This window comes from Equus przewalskii, chromosome 10, assembly GCF_037783145.1.
Source record: "Equus przewalskii isolate Varuska chromosome 10, EquPr2, whole genome shotgun sequence".
Classification (NCBI taxonomy): Eukaryota; Metazoa; Chordata; class Mammalia; order Perissodactyla; family Equidae; genus Equus; species Equus przewalskii.
In genome coordinates this window covers 58,692,603-58,719,909 of record NC_091840.1, presented here as the reverse complement: position 1 = coordinate 58,719,909, position 27,307 = coordinate 58,692,603, and the positions used below count along the sequence as shown (strand labels likewise).

The 27,307-nt window shown below is 51.6% G+C and overlaps 1 protein-coding gene across 11 annotated transcripts; it reads right to left on the bottom strand.

The window, feature by feature from the left end:
* Positions 1–1,271: 1,271 nt before the first annotated feature.
* On the bottom strand, positions 1,272–27,307 carry SLC47A2 (solute carrier family 47 member 2). 11 transcript variants are annotated; one of them, XM_070563567.1, is made up of 17 exons: positions 27,166–27,307; positions 19,832–19,933; positions 19,489–19,557; positions 18,557–18,705; positions 17,803–18,091; positions 15,103–15,147; positions 14,765–14,862; positions 14,188–14,285; positions 13,043–13,156; positions 12,174–12,241; positions 11,099–11,207; positions 10,163–10,238; positions 9,658–9,727; positions 3,716–3,848; positions 3,544–3,638; positions 2,779–2,881; positions 1,272–1,858 (listed from the first exon to the last, which is right to left on the bottom strand). In XM_070563567.1, the coding sequence occupies exons 1-17, from the start codon at positions 27,190–27,192 to the stop codon at positions 1,638–1,640; spliced, it is 1,866 nt and encodes a 621-aa protein (XP_070419668.1). In that variant the 5' UTR covers positions 27,193–27,307; the 3' UTR covers positions 1,272–1,637. The 11 variants fall into 11 exon arrangements, with proteins under 11 accessions (XP_070419668.1, XP_070419671.1, XP_070419667.1 ...); XM_070563570.1 differs by lacking the exon at positions 27,166–27,307 and adding an exon at positions 20,906–21,136 and having other exon boundaries at positions 11,114–11,207; positions 17,803–17,845; XM_070563566.1 differs by lacking the exon at positions 27,166–27,307 and adding an exon at positions 20,906–21,135 and having other exon boundaries at positions 11,114–11,207.

Here is a 27,307-nt window from a genome sequence, read left to right as displayed (position 1 = left end):
TCAAAACAAAACAACACACACAGACTGTACATTGTTAAGCAAAAACTTCTTAGCCAAGATGATTTTCTTCAAGCTTTACTTTGCTGTCTTTTGTGGGTTTTTGTTTTTTTTTAAGTACCTATCTGGTAAATAGGTTTATTCTAACTACATCTTCCTATCCCCATTTGCTGATCTAAAACAGGTGTTTCTGTAAGCATATTCATAGAACACTAAGAAGATTTTACACAAGAATTGGTCCCACTACCAATCGTGTCTACCAGGGATTTGTAAAGCACACCAGCATATTCAAGGATCCAAGGCATAGAGGACCTTTGAAGCGAGTGTGTTTCCCAAGGCCACTTACCATGGAGCCTTTTTCCTCAATACCTCTTAACCTTAGACACACTTGCGGAAATGGTGACATTACTGTTCTATGCTCTGTACCTAGTTTTGTTTGGGTGCTAGAAGCTCACTAAGGTATTTGTGTCACAGACCAGGTTATAGGCTTCTCCCTTCCTGTAAATGGGAAGCCTGGAATGTCACTGTGGACGCTGAAAACAGCATGGAACTGAATTCCAATAGCATGCAAAACAGGTTTACATTCTGTGCATTATTCTTTCCTATTGGCCTTGATCAATACATCCATTTTGTCTGTCAATGTATTTATAGCTACTGGTGTTGAAAGGACTGTGGCAATGGGAGGCAGACTGCCCTCCACTTTTTTTTTGGTGAGGAGGATTGGCCCTGAGCTAGCATCTGTGCCAGTCTTCCTCTACTTTCCATGTGGGACGCTGCCACAGCATGGCTTGACAAGTGGTGCTAGGTCTGCGCCCGGGATCCGAACTACACTACTGAGCCGGTCCCCGCCCTCCACTTTTGATGGTGGTGTGTGGCCTGATTCAGCATGGAGCCTGAAAATGCTCACTCACCAGTCCCAGGCCTCAAAGCAAAGCATGCTCACATTTGGATCAGCATCGAATTTGTGAGGCTGTGTGGCCAACTGATCTGGGTTTTGCTGCCCTTCTTTATAGCATATCACTCCTTTAAGAACAAGTGTTTCTCAAGGTCTGTGTCAAGTGGAAATGCCGATGGGTGGGAGGGGAGGTGAAGAAGGGTCTGTGGACAGCTACCACTCCCTCGTCCAGGTTTCACAGCACCTGTATCTGCAGGGGCACGTGGGGCCGGGAGCAGATGGGGGTCGCAGCGAACGGGACTGCCCAGACAGGGCCTGCCAGGCCCCTTTGCAGAACTTCCCAGAGGCTTTGTGAACAGACCTCGGCAGCAGACTCTGCTTAGGAAGTATGTAATTTTTAATGTAACAGTGGTTTTGCAGTTTTATTTTGGTTGGAAATCTCCAGTGTAAAGCTGTTGACAGTATTGAATAATAGTAGCCATTCCAGGATTCTCACTCAGTCAGCGGATGTCTTCTCGGGGGAGCAGTCCAGGTCACAGGTGAGAGAGCGGATTTGCCCACGGCAGAATTGTCCGTCTGCACGATTCAGACCCCTCATGTCACATGAGGTGCTGGCTGAAGGTGTGGAGGAGCGGTCCAAGGCGCCCACCTGCCCTGGATCCCGTCGCTGCTTTTGTAGGGTGGGCCCGTGTGTGGGTGGTGGGACAGCCACTCCTGGCTTCCCTTCTGTCTCCAAGCTGCTTTGCTAGTGCCTGGTGGCCAGGACCCTGATGACGAGCCCCACGGCCAGCGTGGCTGACGCTGCCCCCAGAGCAGCCCCACGGCGAAGGGCCAACTGCTTCACTGACAGTCTGCTGGCAGGAGCTGTAAGGGCATGAGCTACTTCTGGAGTCCTGAAGAGGTCTAAATGGCACCCAGGCCTTGAGTACGTTGTCAGAGTAACGCCAGGGGAGCCACTCCTAGCCACTGCAGAGGCAAACAGGAGCAAACTCAGCAGGACTGGGGGCTGAGTGGGAAGAGCTGTGGCCGTGGAATCAGGAGGCCCAGCTGCATTCGTTACGCTGCGTGCCTGGTTAATTGACCTCTGCACCTTACAGCGGAAAATGCCTGTACAATCGAAACAAGCCTGCCTGCTCTACTCGACAGCAGGACCGGCGGAGGGAACTGTGTGGGAGAGCATCTTAGACTGGGAATTTGATGTATAGATAAAGGTCCTCCTAAGGTCAGGTGAGGCATGTTCCTGTCTGAGCCTGTCCTTGAGGTGGCATATGACATCAGACGTAACTCAGTAGGACTTCAGAGCACATGTTAAATGCTTAGTCAACCGTGCCTGGCCTTCCCTCGTGACTGTTTTAGTCGCCTGGCTCGCTGCAGCACCGGTCAGGCGTAGCCCAGGATGCGGCGAGGCCACTGAGAGAACTAGGGGCCTGGTGTGCTGTACAGGTGGGCCTGGCGCTCAGCACCGAGCCGGGGCAGGAGGCTCCTGAGCTGGGGCCATGACTCATCATATAAACGCTGGGCTGCTGTCTGTCTCGTGGGGTGCACAGAGGTAGACCGGGGAAGTAACCCCACCCCAGTTAGTCAGGCCAGGCTGACCCGCCTGGGCTGACAGCTGAGGGCCAGACCTCAACTCAGCCTTGCTTCCTCATTCGAGAATGGACACGGCTCACGGCCTCACGAGGCTAAGGGTGTGAAGTACTTTGTGCAGGCCTGTTACATAGTAGATATTGGTGGTGTGTTGCCGGCACGTAGGACATTTTCATGCTGAGAGGAAGAAAGGCAGCTGGGGCTCGCATGGTTCCCAACTGCTTAGGCACACCGGCAGCCAGGAGCCACGTGCCGCTGGCATCTGTGTGTGCCCAGCAGCAGCACCCTGACGGCGTTACCTGAAGAGACCGCAGCGTCCTCAGGCCCGGGGCAGGGGGCCACGCGTGCAGTGTCCACCGTGCTCTCAGCGCTCTGCTGCTGCAGCCCGGCGTGTTTCTGAGCCTAAAGGAGAAAGCTCGCCAGGTCAGCCTGCAGCCCTCTCGTTCCCCACTGGCTCCATCTCCGCCCTGCCTTGAAAACGCGGCACGCCAAAGCAGAACGTATTCTTAGTTTTAGAGGAGCTTTAAAGTGGTGCTGTTTTAAATCTATATTTATCCATTTTAGATGCCAGGAGGACTTGATCCACACACAAAGACAAAACCATACCCTGCTGGGATTCAGGTCTTTGACAGGACGTTCCCCTCTGCGTTCTGCCTTCAGACTAAGCTGTGCCTTTACTGTGTCTGAAAAGCAGATGCTGGCCTGCCCTGTTTAAAGGCTTCATCCAAGAGGATGGTGGCCAGAGTGATGCTGTTCTCTCTGCCAGGGTCACAGTGCGCTCTCGGGGGCTCGTCTGGGTTCAGGCTGGTTTGACTGAGCTCCTTGCTTTTGTGTGGTTTGCAGCAGTGGGGCTGGCTCAGGAAGGTCTGGATGTACGTTTCTCTGCTGCTTATACCGGCACTGTCTGGGGCCCAAGGACAATGACAGGAGTAGCTGTTGAGGCCGAGGTGGCCCCTCGGTGACTGTGCATGCGCAGCTTATACCACAGCTCCCTGCTGCTGGGGCCCGCCGTCTCTGGGCCTTTCTGCGGAGCGGTCGCTCCGGGCCAGGGGCTGCTGGCTCACCTCCTCTGCAGCCAGCTTCCAGTTCATGCGGGCAGTGTAGACAATGAAAGCAGCAGCTGCCAGGAGGACACAGGCCAGCATGCCCAGCCAGAGGCCTGAAGGAGACAAGTGACACTGGGGAGAGTGTCCCGTGACCACCCAGGCCTCTCCCGACTTTTCCTCACACACATACCCATGATTCTCATTCCGACCACAAAGGTCAGAACGATGCCCAGCGGGAGGCCGACGATGTAATTCGTGATCGCATTCACGACGGCTCCGAAGGCCTGCTTGCCGCTTCCTCTCAGGATTCCGCCATAGACACACTGGGAGGGGAGGCAGGGGGTGAGCGGTCAGTAAGGAGGAGGCTGAGGGCGGGTCTCGTGCCGCAGCCACTTCTCCCGGCAGCGCCCCCTGCAGGGCCTCACTCAACCCCACACCCCGAGGAGGAGTGTTCTTATGCCCCTTCCTTCCAGGAAGAGACCCCGTCAGAGAGGTCAGCTCACTTGCCCAGTGTCACACAAGAGTAGCTATGCTTTGAACACAACTCCAGAGGCCCATCTTTACCTCCTCACCGTTATTGCCTCACTAGAAAGTAAAGGTAAAACTGGTGACCAAAAACCAGCCAATCTGGGAAATTGGACTAACTTCGCACGGAGATGTCATGTGCTGGTTTCCTACTGCTGCTGTGGCAGATTACTGCAAACTTAGTGGCTTAAAACAAGACGTGTTTATTATTTTACACTTCTGGAGATTAGAAGTCCAAAATGGATTTCAATGAGCTAAAGTCAGGTCTGGGTCCTTTTGGAGGCACCAGGGGAGAATCTGTTTCCTTGCCTTTTCCAGCCTCTGGAGGCTGCCTGCATTCCTTGGCTCGTGGCCCCCATGGAGCAGTGGGATCACTCCAACCTCTGCTTCTGTCTCCACATCTTCTCTGACTCCTTGCCTCTCTCTCACTTATCAGGACCCTTGTGATTACATTCTGATTCTAAAATACATATGGAAATGCAAACAATCTAGAAGAGCCAAGGCAACTTTGAAAAAAAAGAGAGAGAACAAAGTTGGAAGATTCATACTAACTGATTTCAAAACTCACTATAAAGCTACACTAATTAAGACATGGTGGTATGGGCATAGGGTAGGCATATAAATCAATGGAACAGAATTGTGAATCCAGAAATAAACCACTACATTTATGATCAATTGATTTTTGACACAGGCAAGAAAATTCACTGGGGAGAAGAGAGCCTTTCACACACCAACCAATAGTGCTGGGGCAACTGGACATCCATATGCAAAAAAGTAAACTTAGACCCTTGCCTCATACCATACACAAAAATTAATTCAAAATGAATCATAAATCTTAGAGCTAAAACTAGAAAACTTCTAGAAGAAAACATAGGAGAAAATCTTTGTGACCTTGGGTTAGGCAAAGAGTTCCTATATATGACAGCAAAAGCATGAGCCATAACTGAAAAGAAATTGAGAATTAGACTACATTAAAAGCGCTGATTTTTGCAGCTCGAAAGATACCAGTAAGAAAATGAAAGAGAAGCCACAGGCTGAGCTTGCAAATCACATATCTGAAAAAGGACTTGTATGTAGAACATATAAAGAATTCTCACAACTCAGTAATAAGAAGGTAAGTGTTAGGGGTTGAATTGTATCCTCCAAAAAGGTGTTGCGGTCCCAGCCCCCAGTACCTGTGCATGTGACCTTGATTGGAAATAGGGTCTTTGCAGATGGATCAAGTTGAGATGAGATCGTTAGGGTGGGCCCTAACCCAGTATGACTTGTTTCCTCATAAAAAGGGGAAATTGGAACACATAGACACGCACGGAGGGAAGATGATGTGAAGAGACATGGGGAGAAGATGGCCATCTATGAGCTGAGCAATCCTGAGGCCGCCAGAAGCTGGGGGAGAAGCCTGGCACAGATCCTTCCCCAATGCCTTGAGAGGAAGGCTGGGCCTGCCAACACCTTGATTTAGGACTTCTGGTCTCCAGAACTGTGAGACACTGAACTTCTATTTAAAGATGCTCAGTTTTTGTTACTTTGTTACAGCAGCCTTAGCAAGCTAATAGGCCAAGCAGCTCAATATTTCAAGTGAGCAAAAGACTGGAATAGACATTTCACTAAAGAAGACATACAAACGGATAATAAGCACACAAAAAGGGGCTCAACATTAGTCATTAGAGAAATGCGTATTAAAACCACAATGAGATACCAGTATAGGCCCACTAAGATGGCTGTCATAAAAATGAGAAACAATCCCAGAAAGTTACTTTGTGGATATCAGTAAACTGATTCTAAAGTTTATGTGGAAAGGCAAAAGACCCCAAATAGCCAACACGATACTGAGGGAGAACAACGTCCGAGGACTGACACTACTCCGCTTCGTCTTCACTGGAAAGCTACAGTTGTCAAGACGGTGTGGTATTGGTGAGAGAACAGACAAACAGACCAGCGGAATGGGACGGGGAGCTTGGATACAAACCACATGAATAGTCAACTGATCTTTGACAAAGGAGCAAAGGCAATTCAATGGAGAAAGGGTAGTTATTTTCTAGAAACGGTGCTGGGACAGCTGGACATCCGCATGCAAAAACATGAATCTAGACATAGATCTTACACCTTTCACAAAAGGTAAAGTGGATCAGATATCTAAGTGCAAAATGCCAAATGGTAAAACTCCAAGAAGATAATATAGGAGAAAATCTAGGTGACTTTGGGTTTGGTGATGACTTTTTAGATATGATACCAAAAGCACAATCCATGAAAGAAAAAAATTAAGTTGGACTTCATTGAAATTAAAAACATCTGCTCTGTGAAAGACACTGTTAAGAAAACGAGGGCTGGCCTGGTGGCGCAGTGGTTAAGTGCGCATGTTCCGCTTTGGCGGCCCAGGGTTCGCCAGTTCGGATCCTGGGTGTGGACAGGGCACCACTTGGCACGCCATGCTGTGGCAGGCGTCCCACATATGACGTAGAGAAAGATGGGAACAAATGTGAGCTCAGGGCCAGTCTTCCTCAGCAAGAAGAGGAGGATTAGCAGCAGTTGTTAGCTCAGGGCTAATCGTCCTCAAAAAAAAGAAAAAAAGAAAGAAAGAAAATGAAAAGACAAGCCACAGACTGGGAGAAAATCTTTGCAAAACACATATCTGATAAAGGACTGGTATCCAAAATATAAAAAAATTCTTAAAATATGAGAATAAGAAAACGCCTCAATTTTAAATTAGGCAAAAGATCTGAACAGACACCTCACCAAAGAAGATATACTGATGGCAAATAAGCATATGAAAAGATGCTCCATGTCATATGTCCCCAGGGAATTGCAAATTAAAACAACAGTGAGATACCACCCTACAGACTATGAGAGTGACTAAAACCCACAACACTGACAATGCCAAATGCTGATGAGGATGTGGAGCAACAGGAACTCTTCTTCATCGGTCGTGGGAATGCAAAATGGTACAGCCACTATGGAAGACAGTTAGGCAATTTCTTACAAAGCTAAATAGAGTGTCACCATACTATTCAACAATCATGATCCCAGGTATTTACAGAAAGAGTTGGAAACTACGTCCACACAAAAACCTGCACAAGAATGTTTATGGCTTTATTCGCAATTGCCAAAACTTGGAAGCAACCAAGATATCCCTCAATGGATGAATGGACAAACTGGAATACCTAGACAATAAAGCACCAGTGCTGAAAAGAAACGAGCTAGCAAGCCATGAGAAGACACGGAGGAACCTTAAATGCATATTACTGAGTGAAAGAAACCAATCTGAAAAGTCTACATATTGTATAATCCCAACCATAAGACATCCGGAGAAGGCAAAACTGTAGAGACAACAGAAAGATCCGTGATTTCCAGGGGTTAGAGGATGGGGGATGCTGACAGAAGGGAAGAAATGAATGGGTGGCACTCAGAGGGTTTTTATGGCAATGAAATGATTCACATGATACTTTAATGGTAGATATGAGGCACAGGACATTTGCCCAAACCCAAAGAATGTCCAGCACCAGGAGTGGACCCTACTGTGAACTACTACGCACTTTAGTTAACAATGTGTCAATATTCTTTCCTCACTTTAACAAATGTCCCTCACTAATACAAGATGTAAATAACGGGGGAAACTGAGGGGAGAGAGGGGTCTGTGGGAACTCTCTGGATTTGCTGCTCAATTTTCCTCTAAACGTAAAACTGCTCTTGAAAATAAAATCCTTTTTGTTTTTGTTTAAGACAAACAATACCAAGAATTGTCAAGCAAGCGGAGAAATTGGAACTCTCGTACGCTGCTGGTGGGAATGTAAAATGGTACAGCTGCTTTGGAAAACAGCTCAGCAGTTTCTTAAAAAGTTAAACATAAACTTATCATTTGACCCAACAATTCAACAACTAGGACTCTACCAAGAGAAATGAAGACACACGTCTATGCAAAGGATTGTACGTGAATGTGCCCAGCAGGCGTAACATAACAGCCCAAACCAGCAACAACCCAAATGTGCATCAGCTGGTGAATGGATAAACAAAATGTGTTATTTCCACACTAAGGTCTATTATTTGGCCACAAAAAGGAACGAAGTCCTGAAAAATGCGACAATATGTATGAACCTCAAAATCATTATGCTAAGTGAGAAAAGCAAGTCCCAAATGCTATATATTGTATGATTCCATTTGTATGAAATGTTCAGAAAAGGCAGTGTTCAGAAAGACAGAAAGCGAATCAGTGGGTGGCCTGCGGCTGGCCGTGGGAGCAGGGAGTGACTGTAAGAGAGGCTCCAGGAAATTCTGGGAGTGACAGAAATACTCTAAAACTGGTTTGCAGCAATGGTTGCACAAATTGAAAGCTACTTAAAATAATTGAATTGTGCACTTAAAATCTGTGAATTTTATGGTATGTAAATTATAACTCAATAAAGGTATAAAAAATACAAAATAAAAATATGCCCATGGGAAACATAAATTAAGAATAATATAAATATTGCCAGGAGGAAAGATGGTAGAATGCAGACACACAAGCGAGAAGGACCTCACAATCGCTAGCTGTGTATTTGCTTCCTCGACAGAGAAGGGCTGCCCACTGAGGGGGAGGCATGCTTAATTCAGGGAGAAATGCAAAGCTGTTCCCAACCTTTAATTGCAAGGATTTCTCAGTTGTGACCTCACCTCAGAGCTAGAGAGAAGATAGGAATAGTGTCCTTAACAATATCCTACGACAAAAGCAATAACAGATCCCATGGGATAGTTTCTTTTATTGTTCTGTGATAAACGCTATGGAGATGATGCTGAAACGCAGCCCAGAGAAAGCGGCTCTGCTGAGGCTAAGAACACTGAGTGCCCAGCTAGATTCAAAGGTGAATCCTGGAATATGCAGTGGACAGGAGAGAGGGCACTGAGTCTTTTGGAGAAGTCCTACATAAATAGAATTTCTCTGAATGGGTTATTTTTTTTATTAGAGTTGATGATAATTATCGTACAGGTGTTTCTGCCCAGGCCGCCGACCCAGCTCACCCTTCTGCAGAGCCATTGGATTCTATGCTACGGATGCCTTCCTGAGGAACTCACAGAACTCAAGATGTAAACTGGAAGACACAGGATTTCAAATTCTACTTTTAAAATGACTTCACTGCTTTTTCATGTCATGCTTTTAACAATTCACACAATTCCAGTCTGCTCTAAATGGGACCTGTCCTTTAGTGACCAAAGGAGCCGAAAATTCAGGACCCTCTGTATTCTGGGTTGACTCACTCCTCGGAAATGTCTCTTTGCTCTGGCAACCGGCTATGGTTGCTGTTGAGTTCCTGACCGGCTGAGGGCATGGGTCACTGCCTGGGGCCCCAGATCCTGAGGAATAAGGAAGGAAAAGATTTGTGAGCTTACACTGGTGCAATTTTTCAGTGTTTTGCTAATCTGTGTTCATCCTTTGGCTTGTTGGAATTGCAGAAGAGAAGGGGAGTCCGTGCTTTGAATAATAATGAAACTAATGTGAACAAATACGTTGGGCACTAACTCTACAGCTAGCCCTTTACGTGGATTGATGAGCTAATCCTCACAGCCCTGTGAGGCCACAGGGAGAGCTCATGGACGTGGCGGGGGGTCAGGCTACAGATCAGAGCCTGTACTCACACAGATGGCCTCAAATAGATGAAAGACGATATAAATCGGCAAGACCTCGTTCACCAGGGCAATGACTTCTCTGCAGAGAAAACAGGAAAGAAGGTTCATTTGGACCCCTAAGACATGACCACTCTTGGAGGCCCATTTGTATTCCTTCCGTTCTGCCTCCTCCCCCAGATTTTCGGAATAGAGATACTTACCCCCACAAATGCAACTGACACCCCTGGCCCTGAATTTCTGTACATCTATGGGCCACATCTTAAACCCCAGAAGACCCCCCACAATTTTGAACTGCCCTTTGATTAGCATCTTGTCTATGGGAAAGCAAGTGGTGGCGTCCACGGCCCCGGTAGACAAGCACAGATGCTGGCTTCCTCCCACTGAGAGCAAAGTCAAAGCTAGTCCCGCTTCCTGGGGATCCAGCCCCAAGCCTGGCATGTGACGAGTCACTGAGGACCAGCTGGGAACCACTCTGACATTTCCCAGAAGTCAGTGAAGAAAACTGATTACGTACTCATCATTGGTAAAAATATGCCCCAGTTTATTTTTCACAACACTCAACAGGATGCCCACAACCAGCCAGGCGCCAACTGGAAGAGACAAAAGGAACAACATTTGGCTGACCCCAAGCCGTGGAGGAGCCTAGCTCGGGTCAGTGCAAGTCAACTGAGCCATCCATACCCAGGAGCTTGAAGTCCCTTGCGTTAGAGTCATTCATTTGGACTGAGACATTTTTGCAGTCCCATAGGAAGGACAACATAGAGAATGCCTGTCCTCCTGTGGTTCTCAAAGTGGGGTTCCTGGACCAGCAGCATCAGCATCACCTGGGAACTTGTTAGACATGCAGATTCTCAGGCCCCCGTCTCCAACCTACTGAAGCAGAAACTCTGCTGGGTGGGGCCCAGCGATCTGCGCTTTGACACAGCCCCCCAGGGCATTCCAGTGCAGTCTAAGGCCTGAAAACCCCCGCTCTCCACAGACAGCGGATCTGAATCTGTTAGCCTCAGAAAGCAGGGGCACGATGGAGGATGCAAGACCGGTCACTCTGAGGGGTGGGATGGGCAGGGCCCAAGCTCCTGGGGACGCTGTGAGGGCAGGCCTACAGAAGGACCCTGGATGGCTGGAGGAAGAAGCCTGGGGAGGAAGGGCCTTCACAGGGTCACACAAAGGTGAGTGATGGAAACTGGCAAGCTGTCCTCAGGAGAGCCTGAGGCCCCCAGCAGGAGGGGTGGAGTGGGCAAGGGGCACAGCAGGCAAGAGAGATGCTGCTCGGGCACCTGTCCATGCATCAGCAGGGGCTGTTCTGGGCCAGAGGACAGGTATAGCAGGTTTGGAAGGTAAACTCTTCGGCTCCCACGGCCAGCCCTGCCTCCAATGTGCCAGGCCCTCCCCTGGCCTAGGCCTTGACTTTATACCTTTCCAAGTTCCCCCAGGAGAGGACTCTGCCCACCTGTGCAGAGCACACCTGAGATGGCCGATCGCTTAGCTTGCACAGTATCTGCAGCTCCCAGGGCCGTCCCCACGCGGACACAGACTGCCATGCTGAGTCCCATGGGAATCTGAGATCAGAGATAAGAAGGTGCCATCAGTGGAGCCAGCCTCCTGCCCCTGGGATGGGGTGGGCCCTGAGCCAGGACAGGCCTGGGCTGGAGGTGGAGCAGCCCTTCATCCTGGGCCAAGAAGGAGGAGAGCAGGCAGACAGGATGGATCCCAGGGAGGTGGCATGAGGAGACAGGGGTGTGCACGGCTCCTGATGGCCGGCATGCGATTCTGAGGTTGGAAGCCGGGGCGAAGAGACTCCAAGCGAGCCACCAATCCACCCCCACCTGCTCCATCAAACGTCACAGGCACACAGCCTTGCCACCAAAGTCAGCGTGCTGGCAAAAACTCAGGAGTGAATGCATTTTAAAGAGGTCTTAAGGACACCAGAAAAGCTCCCTGTAAGAAAAAAAATTCTGTGGAAACCATTTTTAAAAATAAAAATCACCTTATAAATTAATTTTGTAAGTACAGATTTCTGTGACTCCCTTGCTTAAAGCTGGCGTCAAAGACTGGCAGGTGCGTATGAGTGACAATGGACAACTCCTGTCTCTGTGGGGAGAGGAGAGGAAATGCCTCCACGGGGTCTGCTGTCACCCAGCGCTCAGCAGCTGGGGTGTGCAGGAATGTGGGCTCACTGCTCAATGCAATTTCCCATTTTTCAAGAAAATTCAAAGGTGCAAATCACATCCAACTTGTGATGTGAAATCTCCCAACTTTAAATGGGAGATTTAACTTTAAATTAATTCAAAAAAATTCTAACATCATGTAAATTCAATATTCCCTTGGCGGAGTGACCGTGGGCTACCTGCGTGTGAGTCTGTCAGGGCCGGGACCTCATGGGCATGGGAGGTCTGGGAGGGCCCCTCAGGAGACGGAGGTGGCCTTTGGGGTGACAGCCTGCCCCTCCTCCTATGACACCGCCAGGCCATCAGGCAGCTGTGCCAGGGCGGAGCGTGTGGTGAAGGTGCCCTGAGGAGCCTCACCATGTAGATTACGGTGGCCACCTCGTAGATGACAGCCTGGGCAGAGAGGTCCAGCACACTGAGCAGGCCTGTGGGAGAGGCACACAGTGAGAGCCTGGCCCTAGGGCCAGCTCAGAGACCCTGGGCTGACAGAACGCCCCTCTGCTTTGGAGGCCAAGGGGCAAATGATTTCGAAGGGCAGATTTGCAACAAAAAATGTTCCCAGTTGGCCTTCAGACTTCCAGGAGAATCCTGCCCAGTTGCTATGGAATTTCCTGCAGGCTGTTCCTCTGCCTGGTCTGTCCTTCAAGACAAGCTCCTCTGCGTATGTGGCATGTGGCATGGTGAGGAAGGGAGAAAACTGGACCAGCACCAGGAAACCCCAGTCCAGGTCTCAGCCCTGCCACTCCGTGCCTCTGCATGGCTCTGGGCAGTCCCTCTGGTTCTCAGGGCTCAGTTTTCTCCTCTGTAAATAGGGACAGGGGGTGGACTGCAAGGGCTCTCAGGGCCATCCCAGTCCTGGCCTTCTGACACTCAGGCCGTTTGAATTCTGTGTGAGTGCTCTGCTGGGTACACATTGCGCCAGGTGAGAGCCCCACACCTGCCAAGCCCGCCCACGCTCGTGCCCCAGGATTTCAATCTCTCCCTCCCTCATTGACCCCCTGGGGTGCCCACTCAGTGCCGGGTGCCCACTCAGTGCCAGTCCCACACTGGGCCGTGCTGGGATCCCGACACAAAAGGCGCGGGCCTGCCTTCACAGGGAGCTCACAGCCTGGTGGGGAGCAACAGACCCACCAGAGGCTGGGCTGGTGAACTACCCATCCTGGGGAGGGGGCTTCTGAGCTGGGTGAGCCCCCCACACAGTTCCCCACCCTCACTCTTCCACATACCCATGAGGAAGCTCCCGATCTCGTAGGCCCACCACTCAAGGCATATCATGAGCATGCTGGGGACAGCCAGAGAAAGGAAGGGGCCCCAGTCCTGCAGGCACCGGCTGGACCAGCCTGGGAACGGAAGCCCCAAGAGCTGAGCAGCAGCCCCCCGGGCGTGTCCACCCCTGGGCTCAGCTCACAGCTCCAGGCACTTGGCATTTTGCACAGGGCATGCCAGCTGGTCCAGTGCTGGTAGGGTGGGAGGGGGATGCAGGGACAGAGCACCAGCTCACCTGGCCCGCGGCACAGGGCGGCTCAGGATGGGAGCCTCGGGCACTGGTGGGGGTCTCCACTCTGCGCCAGACACCACAGGATCTTGGGCAACTAACCCTGCCTTTCTGGGCTCTATTTCCTTAACTGAAAATTTCAGTCCTTATCTTTGCTCTCCTGCCTGAAAGGGTTGTTGGGAGGATGGCATGAGATCAACGATGCCAAAAGGATTCATCCTAAGGTAAACAGGGCTATGCAGACTTGCAGGGGGAAGGATCACGTGGGACTCCCCCTCCGCCGAATGAGGCCCCAGGGCCCTGAGAGCTGTTCCAGCAATGCCTGAAAGAGGAGCCCACAGTCTACAGAGTTGGGTTTCAGGAGGCAGAAAGGCTCGGAACCTGAGGCCCGGGAGTAAACAAGCACGGGTCCAAGTGCAGGCCCCACCATGTACCACCACTGGCATTTTGGGCAAATTACTTAACCCCTCTCCGTCTCGATATCCTCCATATACATAAAATGGGGATAATAAGGTGTTGTGAAGTCTAATTGAGGTTGGGAATGCCAGGCACTCGGCCCACTGCTGACCCCTAGGATTTTCTCCATGTTATCACTCTAATCCCTATCCTGAGATCAGGGAGCCAGGAGCAACCAGAAAGTCCCTGGGCCTATCTCCAGCAGGACTCTGCACCGTGACACGTTGGATGGAGGAACCCCGGGCCTTTGGGATGCAGGTGCTGAGGGGTGGAGCAAAGGAGAGGGGGACCTGAAACAGGGTTCCCCCAAAAGGACTCAAACTGGGCCCTCTGCCTGCCAAAGGAACGCCCTGGGTCCATGTTGGGGGCCCGCCCGGTGCTCATCTGCTCGGCCCCCAAGGCCAGGACAGCCCTCCACACCTGCCCACGTCTCCAGGTGCAGCTTCTTCTGCACAATGTAGAGGAAGAGGAAGATGGCCTGCACGAACTGGGAGATGGTGTTGGCGTAAGCAGAGCCCCTGGGAAGGAGGGAGAGCAGGGCTGGGGCCGATGGCTGACTCTGGCCCTGGCGGGCAGAGAGCAGCTCGCCTGCTTAAGCCAGCATGGGGAGGAAGGGGGCACACGCATGGCTTGGCCAGCACCCCAACCCTGGGATCGGCCTCACCCAGGAGCCATGGGTGCCGCTGGCACCATTACTACAGTGTCCTGGGGCCCACCCTGCCAGGTCCCCACTTTCAGCCTCTCCTCGTGGGCTGGGGCAGGGGTGGGGAGTGGCTCCCCTCTCTGTCCTTGGTGGGGCATCCCCCAGAACCCAAAGGACCAGCAGGCTCCTCTAATTCCCCATGACCTCCCACTTCTGGGTGACACAGCCAGCCTCCACAGTCCTTGTCACAGGTGAGGCAGGGAAGGTGACTGACCTGCCCTGGTCAGGGGTGGGGTGCTCAGTGGGCAGCGCTTCCCAACCGGGCCCCTGAAGCCCACCAGCCCCAGTGCTCACCTTACCCCCAGGCTCAACAGGGATACCAGGACGTAGTTGGCCAAGCAGTTGATGCAGTTGCCCACAACACCACTGAGGACTTGGGGCCAGATGATCCCCTGAAACAAATGAAATCTGGCCTTGCTAAGTGGCGGCAGGAACAAGGGGATGTGGGTAAGCCCGGGCAGGCTGGGGGTTGGAGAGAGGCTGGGGACACGCGGCTCCTCACCGGTGCCTGTGCCAGAGGCCAGGACACATCTCGGGAGGTTCACAGGTGGTGCAGAGAGGGAGAAAGCCCCAGTGTGGGAGAGGGCAGTGTGCTGGGGGATGGGGCCCCCCCTCTAGCCCGGGACCTGTACCTGATTTTGCAAATATTTTGCCAGCAGGCCATAAAGAAAACTCGCCTGTATAAAATAAAACAAACACACACACACAAATAACCAACAAAAAACTACCAAAAAAAACCCACCAGATCAACATTAACAGATATTTCTTGGATACCTGAATTCAGTTACTTCGCCAAAGTATGTCATGTCTGGGACCCTGCAGGTGGGCTGAAGCCTGTGCAGCCACCTGATGTGTGCCCTGGCCCTGCCCATGGGGGACAAGACCCCTCAGGGCTCCCGCTCTGCCCCAGGGGGAGAGAAGCAGGCAGGCGGGGAATGCTGGCTGTCCCGGCTCTGGCTGCCAGAGACAAAGATGTGCAGGGAATGGCGTTAGACTGAGGGAGCGGTGGGAACAGAGCAGTGCTGGCCCCCAGCAGCCTCTGCTGCGTGGGTTTAAGACCCCACAGGCGAGGTGGGCCCTTCCCTGTCTGGAGGACAGAGGGCCATGTGTGTCAGTGTGTGTGTCGGGAGCACTACACCCGGTCTGTCTGTCTTCTGTCAAAGCCTGGCCCAAGGCCTGCGCCTTCCTACCCCATCCCGTCCCTTAGCCCTCTGCTCTCTTCAGTGGCAACAGTGATTAAGAGTGCAGGGCTGGAACTAGACTGCCCGGGTTCAAATACTGGCTCTGCCTCTCAGGAGCTGTGTGATCTTACGCCAGTTACTTAACTTCACTGGGTCTCAGTTTCCTCATCCATAAGGGGATAATAGTGTGTGTGTGTGTATAGTAATGTGTGTATACTTAATATTTACACATATATGCAAAGTTAATATTGCAAAGTGCTTATAAAACAGTATTTGTCATACTTAAGCATTCCAAGTGTTAGGTTAGTATTATTAGTCATTATTATTATTATTTGATCAGCAGTTAAATTTTGCAGCAGCATTTTCTGGGAGGGACTTGCTCTATTGGATAAAGGAGTTGCCACAGCGATCTTTCTAGGCTGTTTTCCCTGGCCCAGCCCCAAGAGCCCTATCTGACAAGATACTACTCCCTTGGTCTGAAGTGCCTGAGCATGGTTGCTAGGGGGACTTGGAGGAGAAAGATCAGCCTTTTCAGGTGGTTCCCATGATACAGAAGAAATCTGGAGCTGACTGGGCCCCAAGAGGTTATGGTACTGGCCTTACGGACAGGTGGGTGAGGCTGGGGTACACCCTGCCAGGCCCTGCATTCACCCTGACCCACCCCTTCCCAGCTCCCTCCTCAGAACTTCAGCCCTGCTGCCGTGGAGAATGGGGGGTCCTGCGGTTCCAGAGACAGAAGACAAACTCTGGCTGCACGGCCGTCCCTGACGTGCTGCCAGGCGATGACGTGTCTCACCAAGCTACAGCAGAGCCAACAGTGCAGCCGTGGACTCGAGCAGACGCACAGACCACTGGGTCAGGTTAGAAATCTCAGAAACTGACCTGAGTAGATACACTGCTTACTTCGTATTTAATAAATTAATGGAGAAAGGCGAGACTATTCAATAATTAGTATTTGGAAAAGTTTGTTAGATAAAGTCTTAAATGTAAAAATAGAACCGTAAAAGGGTTCAAAGAAAATATGGCAAATGTTTATATAATCTTGCAATGGGTTAAGTGTTTTTAAACTCATGAAAGACAGACACAATAAAGGATAGGATTTATGGATCTGTTATGTATACATTAAAAATTCTTCAAGTCAAAAATATCAAAAAAATTAAAAGGCAAACGACAAACTGAAAAATGCTTGTGACTTGTATGACAAAGGGTTAAGATGTTTTCCAGCACAAGTTAAATGATTATTTAACATGAGTTAAATGATTAGAAAAAGATTAATCCACTAAAATAAGCGAAGAGTATGGACAGTTCACAGAAGAAAAACAAATGATCAATACATATATGAAAAAATGTTCAACTGCATTAGCAATAAAATGAATATTAAAACAACTTATTTCTAATTGGAAAAAATGTTTACTAATAATACTCTGTGCTGATGAGAGTGTTGCTAATGGGGGTAGAATTTGTACAAATTGGTATCAAAATCCACTGACAGAGCAACTCTAATTTTAACAAGACATCTGAAGGAAATCACTACACATGTTCACAAAGATTCTCCTACAAGAATGTTTATCACAATCTTGTTTATAATAGCGACTACTGGGAACAACCTAAATACCTAAGAAAGAGGGATTGGTTAATAAACTACAGCGCTGTGGGGTACTCTGGAGACTTTGAAGCAGATGTTGTACACAGCTGCTTAATCATATCGAGAGACTAATGACATATTTGAAAAGGAAAAAGCAGGTTATAATACAATATACACACATTGGCCCCATTTCAAACTATACGTGTGTGTGTGTTTGAACACACATACCCGTGAATAGAAATGATCCTGAAAAGAGACATTAGCCTCTGTTCTCACTGGGTGGTTTGATTATAGGTGATTTGAAATGTTTCTTCCCTGTGCTTTCCACAATTTCTCCGATACAGGGTTTTCTAATCAGAAAAAAAAGTCATTACTTTTTAAAAGTTCAATCTACCCCGACTGGAATGGGAACTTTTCTCCTGCCCTGTCAGCCAATGTCACGGCACCGTGGGAAGTCGCTGCTGGCTGATGGGTCTCCCCAGCAGACCAGGTGGAAAGGCCCAAAGCCAGAATTGAGGGGAGGATAAGGCCAGCCTCCTCCCAGCCCGGCAGACAGTGGCACTCACCGGCAGTGCTGGGACGAAAATCAGCACATACTCGTGGGTCAGCCTGCAAGAGAACCAGAAACTCCGGAGCCAACCAGGCCCTGCCCTCTGAGACGGGGGCAGGCGCTGCCCCAGGGGCATCCTGGCAGCGCAGGTTTGAGGACAGGCCTTGCCAGCCCCCACACATCTCGGCCAAGACAAGCGGCAGTCAAGGGGTGCTGCTCCCACATGCTGTAAGGAGCCTGGAGAAGGAGCCCAAGGACACAACCATGGGCCCTCCTGACCAAGGAAATTAACTTCGGAGGGACATCTGGTTTGTAAGGGCAAAAAAAAAGGTTATATCTTACCAAGGAATAACCAAATGAAATGCACATAATATAAAATGAGCAAAGTGTTCCCATTAGAGGGGACATTTCCAAAATTAATAATAAACTATAATTTATCAGAAACTGGTTTGTCCTCTTTCTCCTTTTTTGGAATATGGGGTAGTGCATGCTTGATTTCTTCAAAAGCATCTGTGAATCTCCAACTATGTATGTGCTGAGACACAAATGCCAATAATGTGCAAATCTCTTATTTTCTCCTTTCCTCCTAAATTAAAACTGGCCATTTGTCTGCCCCCCTGTGGTCACAGCTGGAGAGAGAGAATCCCAAAACCAAACCCTGGAACCGTCCCCAGAGGGGCTGCACTTGTGACCCAGAGAAGCAGGGGGCCTGAGGGGTGGGCTTCTCTGGGGGTTCCCTCCCCAGCTTCCCGGCAGGAGCCAAGCAGTACCTGGACACATCCGGGTCCTGCCTGAAGAGCAGCAGGATTTGCTGGGTGTTGAGGAAGAGCGCCCAGCAGGGGAAGCAGCAGAGGAGGAGCACCAGCACGCCCCTCTGCAGGATGACCCCCACGTGCTTCTTGTTGGGGCTACCAAAGCTCTGCAAAACAGCCGCGCCCGGGCTCAGACCACCCACGCCCTCAGCACTGTCCTCTGTCCTCCGCTGAGCCCGGCCAAGGCCTCGACCTGGTGGTGCCAGTGCTGTGAGAGGCACCCAGCACATGTGGGCACCCGTCAGCACTTCAATAGCGGGCATCCGGCCCCCTCGATCACAGCCTGGGCGGCTCCCTCTCCAGGGCCTCAGCCACTCAGAGATCTAAGGGCAGCTGTTGACAGCACCAGCTCTGCGCCAGGAGCTGCACCGCCTCTGTCCACCTGTTGTCCTCAGGTCTTCAAATGTGCCTCACAGGGAAGGTGTTCCTCCCCCACATCACAGCTAAGGCGAGGGAGGCCCCGAGACCCTTTGCCAAGTCTCCCTGCTGGTCAGTGGCAGCCAGGACCACACCCAGGTCCCCAGGTCCCCCATGAGCACAGAACCCTCGGTGGGGAGCTGAACCCCACTGGGCTGTGGGCCCCTGAGGGCAAAAGGGTCCCATCTGTGCACCCCCAGCATTTGACACCCAAGGTCAGGGAACTGTCTCCACCCTTTTCCCTCCGTGGCTTTCTTGCCTGTCTACACGGACTATCTCAAAGGAGAGGGTCTGGCTCCCTGACAGCACACGGTCCTTGGAGGTAGATGGGGGACAGCTGCCCCCAGGGCGGTCTGAGGGGCTCCCAGATCCAGGGGCACTGAGGGATCTTTGGTGGGCTCCCACCCCCTGCTGTTTTAGCAGCAGCTGAGGAATTGGCTCTGCCCCTGCCCAGCCCCAGGACGTCCACCCACCTGGGACATTAAGGTGTCACATGCCATGGACAAGCCAGATCCTATGGAAACTCCGCAGACATTGATAAACTGGAACCGCACACAGGAAAAAACACAGGGCTTGTCAGACCAGGCCCGAGGGGCAGAGCCTGCATCCTGGCGGGAGGCTGCCCAGCAGCAGCTCTGATGTGCAACTGAGCCAGAGACCCCCCTCCTGGTCCAGTCCTGCCTGCCCAGTCTGGGTGTCATTGGATGAGGCCCTCAGGTCCCAGCTGTGAATGCAACTGTCAGCCCTCATGCTCTGTGTCTGCTCCCTGGAGGCCCAGGTGAGAAGCTTGGGAGAGAACGGCCTTGCGGTACTCACGGCCACTGAGAGGGTCACCGATGCCAGCTCCACCTTGCCTAGGTGCCCGCAGAACACCGAGCTCACAATGTAGATCATGAAAGTCAGCACCTGGAACAGAAACTGAAGGACGGCGGCCAGGGTCAAGGGCCCCGCTCAGCCCTGCCCACCCCACAGCTTCTGCCCCACACAGCCCAGCCCCACACTGAGGCCTCTCCAGGTCCTGGGGGCCTCAAGCCAGGACCCACAAAAGACACTCCTGGCCACTGAGCAAATCGCCTTCACCTGGGGAAGCGAGCAATGTGGCCAAGGCTGACGCAGCAGCCAGGGCTGGAAGTCAGGACCCCTGAGTCCTGCTCGCCTTCTGCCCTCAGCAGCTGCGTTAAACTCCAGGCTCCAGGTTCCCTGTCTAAAAGTGCAGGAATGCATGAGAAGCAACTAGCACAGGGCCTGGAGCGCAGACAGCTGGATGCAAACCTTCAATACTGCTACTGATATTATACTCATTTGGTTAGGCCACATACAGACAGAAAAGGAGCGGAATAAGATACACCAAAATCCTGGTAATGGCTGTGTCTAGGTGGTAGGATTATAGATGAATTTCTTTCTTCTTTATAACCTTTTGTTTTGTCTGAAATTTTTACAGGGAGCACATATTGATTAGTCTTTATGGTCAGAAAAAAATGTATCATCTATTTTCCTGTTGGAAATAAAATGGGCAGAGGGCCCCTTCTTCCCCCTGCAAAGCTTCACAGGCGAGACCTACAGGCTCCTACATCAATGGATCCCATTTGTCATTGGGGTGTTTTCAATCCAGCCTTCCTGTGAGTTTCTGAAGGAGGACACAGCCACCCTGTGTGAGTAGGGGCTGCCTGCTGGTGAGCGAGGTCAGGCCCCACTACTACCCTGGGCACTGTCCAGGGATAGCCATCCTGCTGTCACCTGCTCTGGGTGGCAGCCCCTGATGCAGCCTGGATGTGGTGAACATGGGCATTTTCTGGGAAACGGTGCAAGCAGCCCCTGGCACACCTCCATGTCATGCCTATATAGCATCTGACCACCAGCCTCACTGGCCCCTCAACCCCACCTCCTTACCAGGGGTCCAGAAAGGATCAAGAGCGTCCATGCCTCGGCCCCAAAGCCAATGGGAACCAGCCTGCGGAGGGTAGGGCAGCGGCCCCCTCGGCCTGGGGGATCTGTGTTCTGGATGCCGTCCATTCCAAGCCTGGGCCACTGGCCACCCTGTGCCCCTGAGCACTCCCACAGCTAGCCTGGCCCAGCCAGCCCATGCCACCTTGCAGCCTGGTTAATGAGTAAGGGGCGGGAGGAGGGGCCACAGCATGTGCCCTGCCTCCCTGGGCACTGTGCCCCTCCTGCCCAGCCCACTGGCTCTGGCACTAGGAGAGGACAGGACAGAGCCCTGGGCACTTGGGAGTCACCGAGGCTGATGTCTGTGGGTGCCTTGTGTCTGCTCTCCCAGAGGAGTCAGCACAAAGTCCCTGAAGCACAAGGTTTGGGGCAGTGCGGAGGCGTGCTGGGCCTGGGGGTGAGGGCAGGGCATCCGGGCTGGGGGTGCGAGGTGCTGAATGTCTTACACCTTGGCGTGTTCGTGCCCACGATGACTCCCATTTCACAGATTAAGAAATGGAGACTCAGAGAGGTGGGTGGCAGAGCCAAGGTTCCATCAAGGCTGGCAGCCTCCAGAGCCCTGCCCTGGGAGGGGGGGAGGTGGGAGGGGGCAGGGCCTGGGGCCAGGAGCTGGGACGCCTGGGAAGAGTCCCCTAGCCCTCCCCGTGCTCATCATCCCTTTTGGCAGCATCCCTGAGAGCCAAGGTGACCCCCTTGGGCAAGCAGTTCCTGCCATCCACTTTGCCCTGTGAAGCTGTCCCATGCCTACAAGTCTACCGTCTATTCTATTCTTTGCAGGGGTGACCTGCGACCCACCAAGGACAAACAAGGCAGTGCAGACCAGGGGCGGTTCATAACTGCCCCCTCTCTTGGCCTAGTCCTGGATTGGGCTTTAGAGTGTGGGTTCAGCCAGGAAAAGGAGGGCCAGCAGGAGGAGTAGGCAGGACAACCGGCCACGGGAGGCCTGGGCTCCAGTCACCTCAAATGCCCAGCTGGGTTCCCACGCTCAGGCCCGCAGGGAGGGATCACCTGTGGGAACTGCGTGGAGGGGGCAGGGAGCAGACCCCCGAAGGAGAGGAATGAGGTGAAAACCAACAAAGGTGTGCACCACAACCCACACCATGGTGGTCCTGCACACACACCCCTCCCCAAATACGCACAACTCCTTTCTCTGTGCAGAACTTCAGAATGTCCACTGGCTTTTGCATCTGGGTTACCTGGGTGACGTATATTCCTTTGCTCATTCTGTTGAGTTTCTATTGTAATATTCTACGACCAGTGCACTAAACCGTAAATGTAACTACAGCCCACAAAGAGGAAAAGAAGGCACTTCATTACCATTGTAATGATTATTAGTATACGACACAAAAAGGAAGGAATACGATTAAAAGCCACAACCCTCCAGTTAGAAGGTCACGGCCAGTTATGACATCACGCCTCCAATGGCTTCTCCACGTTCTTCTCATCTTTGGCTAGTTCTCCGCGGGGGTGGCATCCTCTTTGGAAAGGGTGACTGAAAGCCTTTCTTTACTCCAGGGACCTGAGCCTCTGTGGCTTCTGGTGTGTGAAGCATATTCTCTCCCACACTCCCTTCAGGAAGTCAGTCCCTGGGACCTGGGGGGGATCGACCCTGGTTAGGAACAAAGGGTCGGGGGAGAGGGGGAATCCCTGACTCTCCACTGCGATGCATGGCAGAGGTGACGCGGTGGGAACTGCTTCCTCCAGGTGTGGGTTTTCAGGATCTCCAAGTTCTCCAAATGCTCCCAGATATGACTTTCAAATGACTGTGGTTCCAACCTTTTCCAGTGAACGCCCTACTTTTATTGCAGTCATTACAAATCCAGCCCGCACTGCCATGGTTCCGCAATCGGCAGACTCAGCCTCCCAGTTTGGTTTTCTGGGATTTCAGCCGGTGGAAGCTGACATGGAGTCTCGGAGCAGCACTGCAGACAGGTCCCTGAGCATCGGCCTGCGGCTAGGTGGGAACTCGGAGGGCTTAGCCCCTGCCCGCTCTCTAAGCTGGCCTACACTGTCGGGAGCAGCTGTGCCATCCTCCCTGTGGCATCCTTGGTGGTCTCAGACACTACACCCTAGACAGATCAGTCATTCAGTGCTCGGTGACAGAGGCCACGGATCCCCGTGACTTTGGGAGCCTCCTCATTCTCAGAGGAAAACTTGTTCCTAAGCCGCCTCCTTCCCCTGGGGCACTGTGGCCGACCACTTCCTCCCGTGTGCCAACTTCTGTGTCAACCACGGCTCTTTGGAGGAAACAGTAGAAACTAACTTGAGGTAATGCCAGAAGAGCAAGAAAGAAAGGCAGGAGGGGGTGGGAGGGAGGGAATAATTACTGGTAGGTGACCTAGAAGAAAGTTGAGCAACCAGCCTTGAGAAGGAGAGAATCAGGGCAACTTTGGACTCAGGGTTTTTAAGGGCAAGAGTATGAGAAGACTCAGCTCCAAGCACCTTCAGTCCCAGAGGCAAATTCCTGGGAGACTGGGGCAAGAGCCAATCCATGATGGCGCAACCCAGCGAAAAGAGGCTCATTCTGCTTGCTGCAATCTGGTGCCAATCAATTGAAAACAAGCTGGTGGTTGAGAAAGGAAAATTTACACGATTAGCCAGCATAATGGGAAGATGGCGGACTCGTGTCCTGAAGAACGGTCTTAAAATCCTACAGAAGCTTGAGGCAGTTCTATAGGGGAAATGGCCAGGGAAGGAGGGGGTTAGGAATGTCGACCATCCGGGGGGACAAACTTCAAGGCACCACATTATCTCTTTCTTCTGTCATTCATGATGGGTACCGATGTAGAATTTTTCTTTCTGGAGGTCATCATGTTGCTGGGGAACTCAGAGAACAAAGTTGTCTTATCACAGCTGGGAGATTACATAAGCAAGAGTCACAGAACTAGCAGGTCACGTATGTCATAAAAGCGAGAGGTGCTTAATCACCGAGGCTGCGTGCAGGCTAGAACGTATTCACAGAGACTAGTGAGTCGGGGTCATAGATAGAATATTGCTTCCTTTCCCTAAGGTGGCTTCCCTCATGTTAACTTAAGATCTAGCAGTTACACTGGGAATGGAGGAGGAAAGTTGGAAAGGAGGGAGCTGTGGACCACCTGGAGTGGAGCTTGTTGGTTCCTCCAAAGGATGGGATGCTGTCCAGATTTAAAAAAAAAAAAAATGGTACCACCTGTACATCCTGTTTTGGTTATCTATTACGGCATAATAAATGACCCCGAAACTTAGTGTCTTAAGTCATCCACCCTTTATATCATGACTCTGGGCTGCTGGGATCAGCGGGCTGGTGCTCTGTCTGCACCTGGTGGAGCTGTGTGGGCAGTCACCGGGAGGCTCACCAGGGCTGGACTGTCACAATGGCTGGCTGTCAGCAGGCTACTCCGAGGCTGTCACATGGTGCACTTGCATCTTCCTTCACAGGACCTCTCTGTAGCTTGGGCTTCTCATAGTGTGGAGCTGGCCCCAAGAGGGCCCATTCCAGGAGTGCAAGAGGAAGCTGCATCCATGTCAACACCCAGCCTGGAAAGTCACACAGGTCACTTCCGCCTGTTGGCCAGAGCTAATCCCAGGGCTAGCCCAGACTTCACGAGAGAGGAAGCAGCTTCCGCTTCCTGATGGGAGGAGTGCCGAGAATCGGCAGTGTCTGTGATTCACCGCTGACACACTCACTCTCCCTCCTTTCTTCCGTCTCCATTCTCTCTTCTCCTCCTGTCTTCTCTGCCCTGTCCAACCCGCTTCCCACACCTTGGCCCTGAGCCAAGGCAGAGTAAATGAAGTCTCCTAGACTCAGAGGTGAGGGGGCTCAGGCCTGCCCAGGACCCTCCCAGGGAAGAAGCACCCAAAGCCACAAGGTCCTGGGAAGGGTAGGAGGTGGGATCAGGGGGGTTGGGGAGTAAAGACTCATTGTAAGTCCCCCCCAACACACCCCGGGGTTAAGGTGGCTTCCAACCCAGAGGGAGTCTCCTCCAGGTGGCTGATTCCCAGTGCCTGGCGACCTCACTGTGCCACGAGCTGGGAGGGGCTCAGCAACCATGGGGTAAGCAAGCACGTCTGGAACCAGGCCAGGAGCCACTGACCTAGGAAAATTGGGAGCCCAGCAACCTTGGCGGGGCCTCGGGTTCCCCGCTTGCCACAGAACAGCTGCAGCAAACTCCAGCACAGAGCCATGCCAAGGCGATGCTGTCTCCAGCTGTAACTCCTGCAGCACCAGGAGGACAAGTCCCCCTGGGGATGAGCCTTGGCCTGGACCCTGCTCTCGAGTGAATGATTGCCTGGAGTCCTGCCAGGCACAGTTGGTGCCGCACCTCTGTTAACCTTTCCTCGCTTGGTTACACTTCACCAGGCCTGAAGCCAGTGCATTTGCTCTGTGGCTGCCTGGAGCCCTGCACCCCCAGGCCAGGGAGCCAATGTCCTCCCTCTGATCTCTCCTCTCTGCCCCTGACTGCAAAACACTCAGCTCTGCACTGCGGAGGGTGGGGCCTCTGGCCTTCTGGTCCCGCAGCTCCACATCCATCTTCAGAGCAAAGGGCAGCTGGGGAGGACCAAGCTGCCCGCCCTCTGCTTGTCCCCAGGCCTCCTGCTGAGCAAAGACCAACATCTGCACAATGCCTGAGGCCACCCCTGACATACAACCCTGCTGCCTCTTAGATTTTGGCAGCTACTTCCTTCTCTCTCTGCCTCTGCCTCAACACCTACTCTCTCCCTCCCACAGCCCTTCCTGCTTTCCTCACTCCTCCTCCTCCCAGGCTTCCCTGGGCACCTTCCCCACAGAAACGCTGGGGGCTCAGTCCTGACAGGACGTCAAGGCACTCCCAGGCCTGGGGGTGAGGGGAGGGACAGAGCCGACTGGCAAAGCTGCAGCAGTGACAGCGAGGCCCCCACATGGAACCTGCCAAGCACGAGGGATCCCAAATCCCAAAAGATGGGGTGGGGGCGCATTTCTAGCTGGGGAAAAGCTTATTAGCATAAAAATGAATGTCATTCAGTGCTAAAAAGAAATGAGCTCTCAAGCCATGAAAAGACGTGGAGGAAACTCAAATGCATAGCACTCCGTGAAAGAAGCCAGTTGTATGATTCCAACTATGTGACATGTTGGAAAAAAACTATGGGGACAGTAAAAAGATCAGTGGTTGCCAGCGGTCAGTGGGGAGGGAGGGGTGAATTAGTGGGGGCACAGAGGACTGTTTTAGGGGAGTGAAAATACTCTGTATGATACTAGAATGATGGATTCGTGTCATTATACATTCGTCAAAACCCCTAGAATGTATAGCAACAGGAGTGAACCCTAATGTAAACTATGGGCTTTAGTTAATAACAGGCATCAATATTGGTTCATCAATTATAGCAAATGTACCATCCTAATGTAAGGTATTAATAGGGGAACCTGGTGGGGGTGGATGTAAGGGGGTATATGGGAATTCTCTATACTTCCTGTACAAGTTTTCTATAAAACTAAAAGTACTCTAAAAAAACAAACTCTATTAAAAATAGTAGACAAAATAACAATAATGGGTAGCATTTATTAAAGTTTCTAAGGAAAATCCCCTCCCTCTTGCACACTCCGTTTCAGAATGCAGCAGTAGCGTTATCCAAATAGCCAAAAAGTGGAGACAACCCAGTGTCCATCAACTGACAAAAGGATGAATAAAATGTGGTATATCCAACGGTGGAACATGATTTGGCCATAAAAAGGAACGAAGTACTGACAGATGCTACAATGTGGGCAAACTCTGAAAATATTACGCTAAGTGAAGAAGTCAGTCACAAAAGGCCACATATTGTATGATTCCACTTATATGAAATATCCAGAGTAGGCAAATCCATAAAGGTAGAAAGTAGATTAGCGATTTCCAGGTGTTGGGGGGAGTGGGGGAAAGTGGGAGTGACAGCTAAGGGGTATAGTGCTTCTTTTGGGGGTGACAAAAGTGTTTTAAAATTTATCGTGGTGATGGTCGCATGTATCTGTGAATATACTAAAAGTCATCGAACTTGTATACTTGAAAAGGGTGAATTGTATGGTATGTAAATTATATCTCAATAAAGCTATTAAAAAACAGGGGGAAAGATTGTCGTGGCAAGCTCTTTAACCCCAGGGAAAAATCCTCGTGCTTGTTCCCTGGGCAGATGTCTCAGCTTATGGCACCACCCACAGAGGGCCATGTGGGGGAGGGTTCCAGCCCCACCAGGTGAGGTGGCACAACCTTACTCACCTGTGGGTTGAGGATGGTTCTCCCCATGCCCAGTGCAGGGCCCAAGGCTCCGAGAGGTTGCGTCAAGCAGATGAAGTTCCACACTGAGGCCAGGCTGAGCCTGGTTCAAACCTGGGGCCACCTGGTGCCACCAGGACCAGCT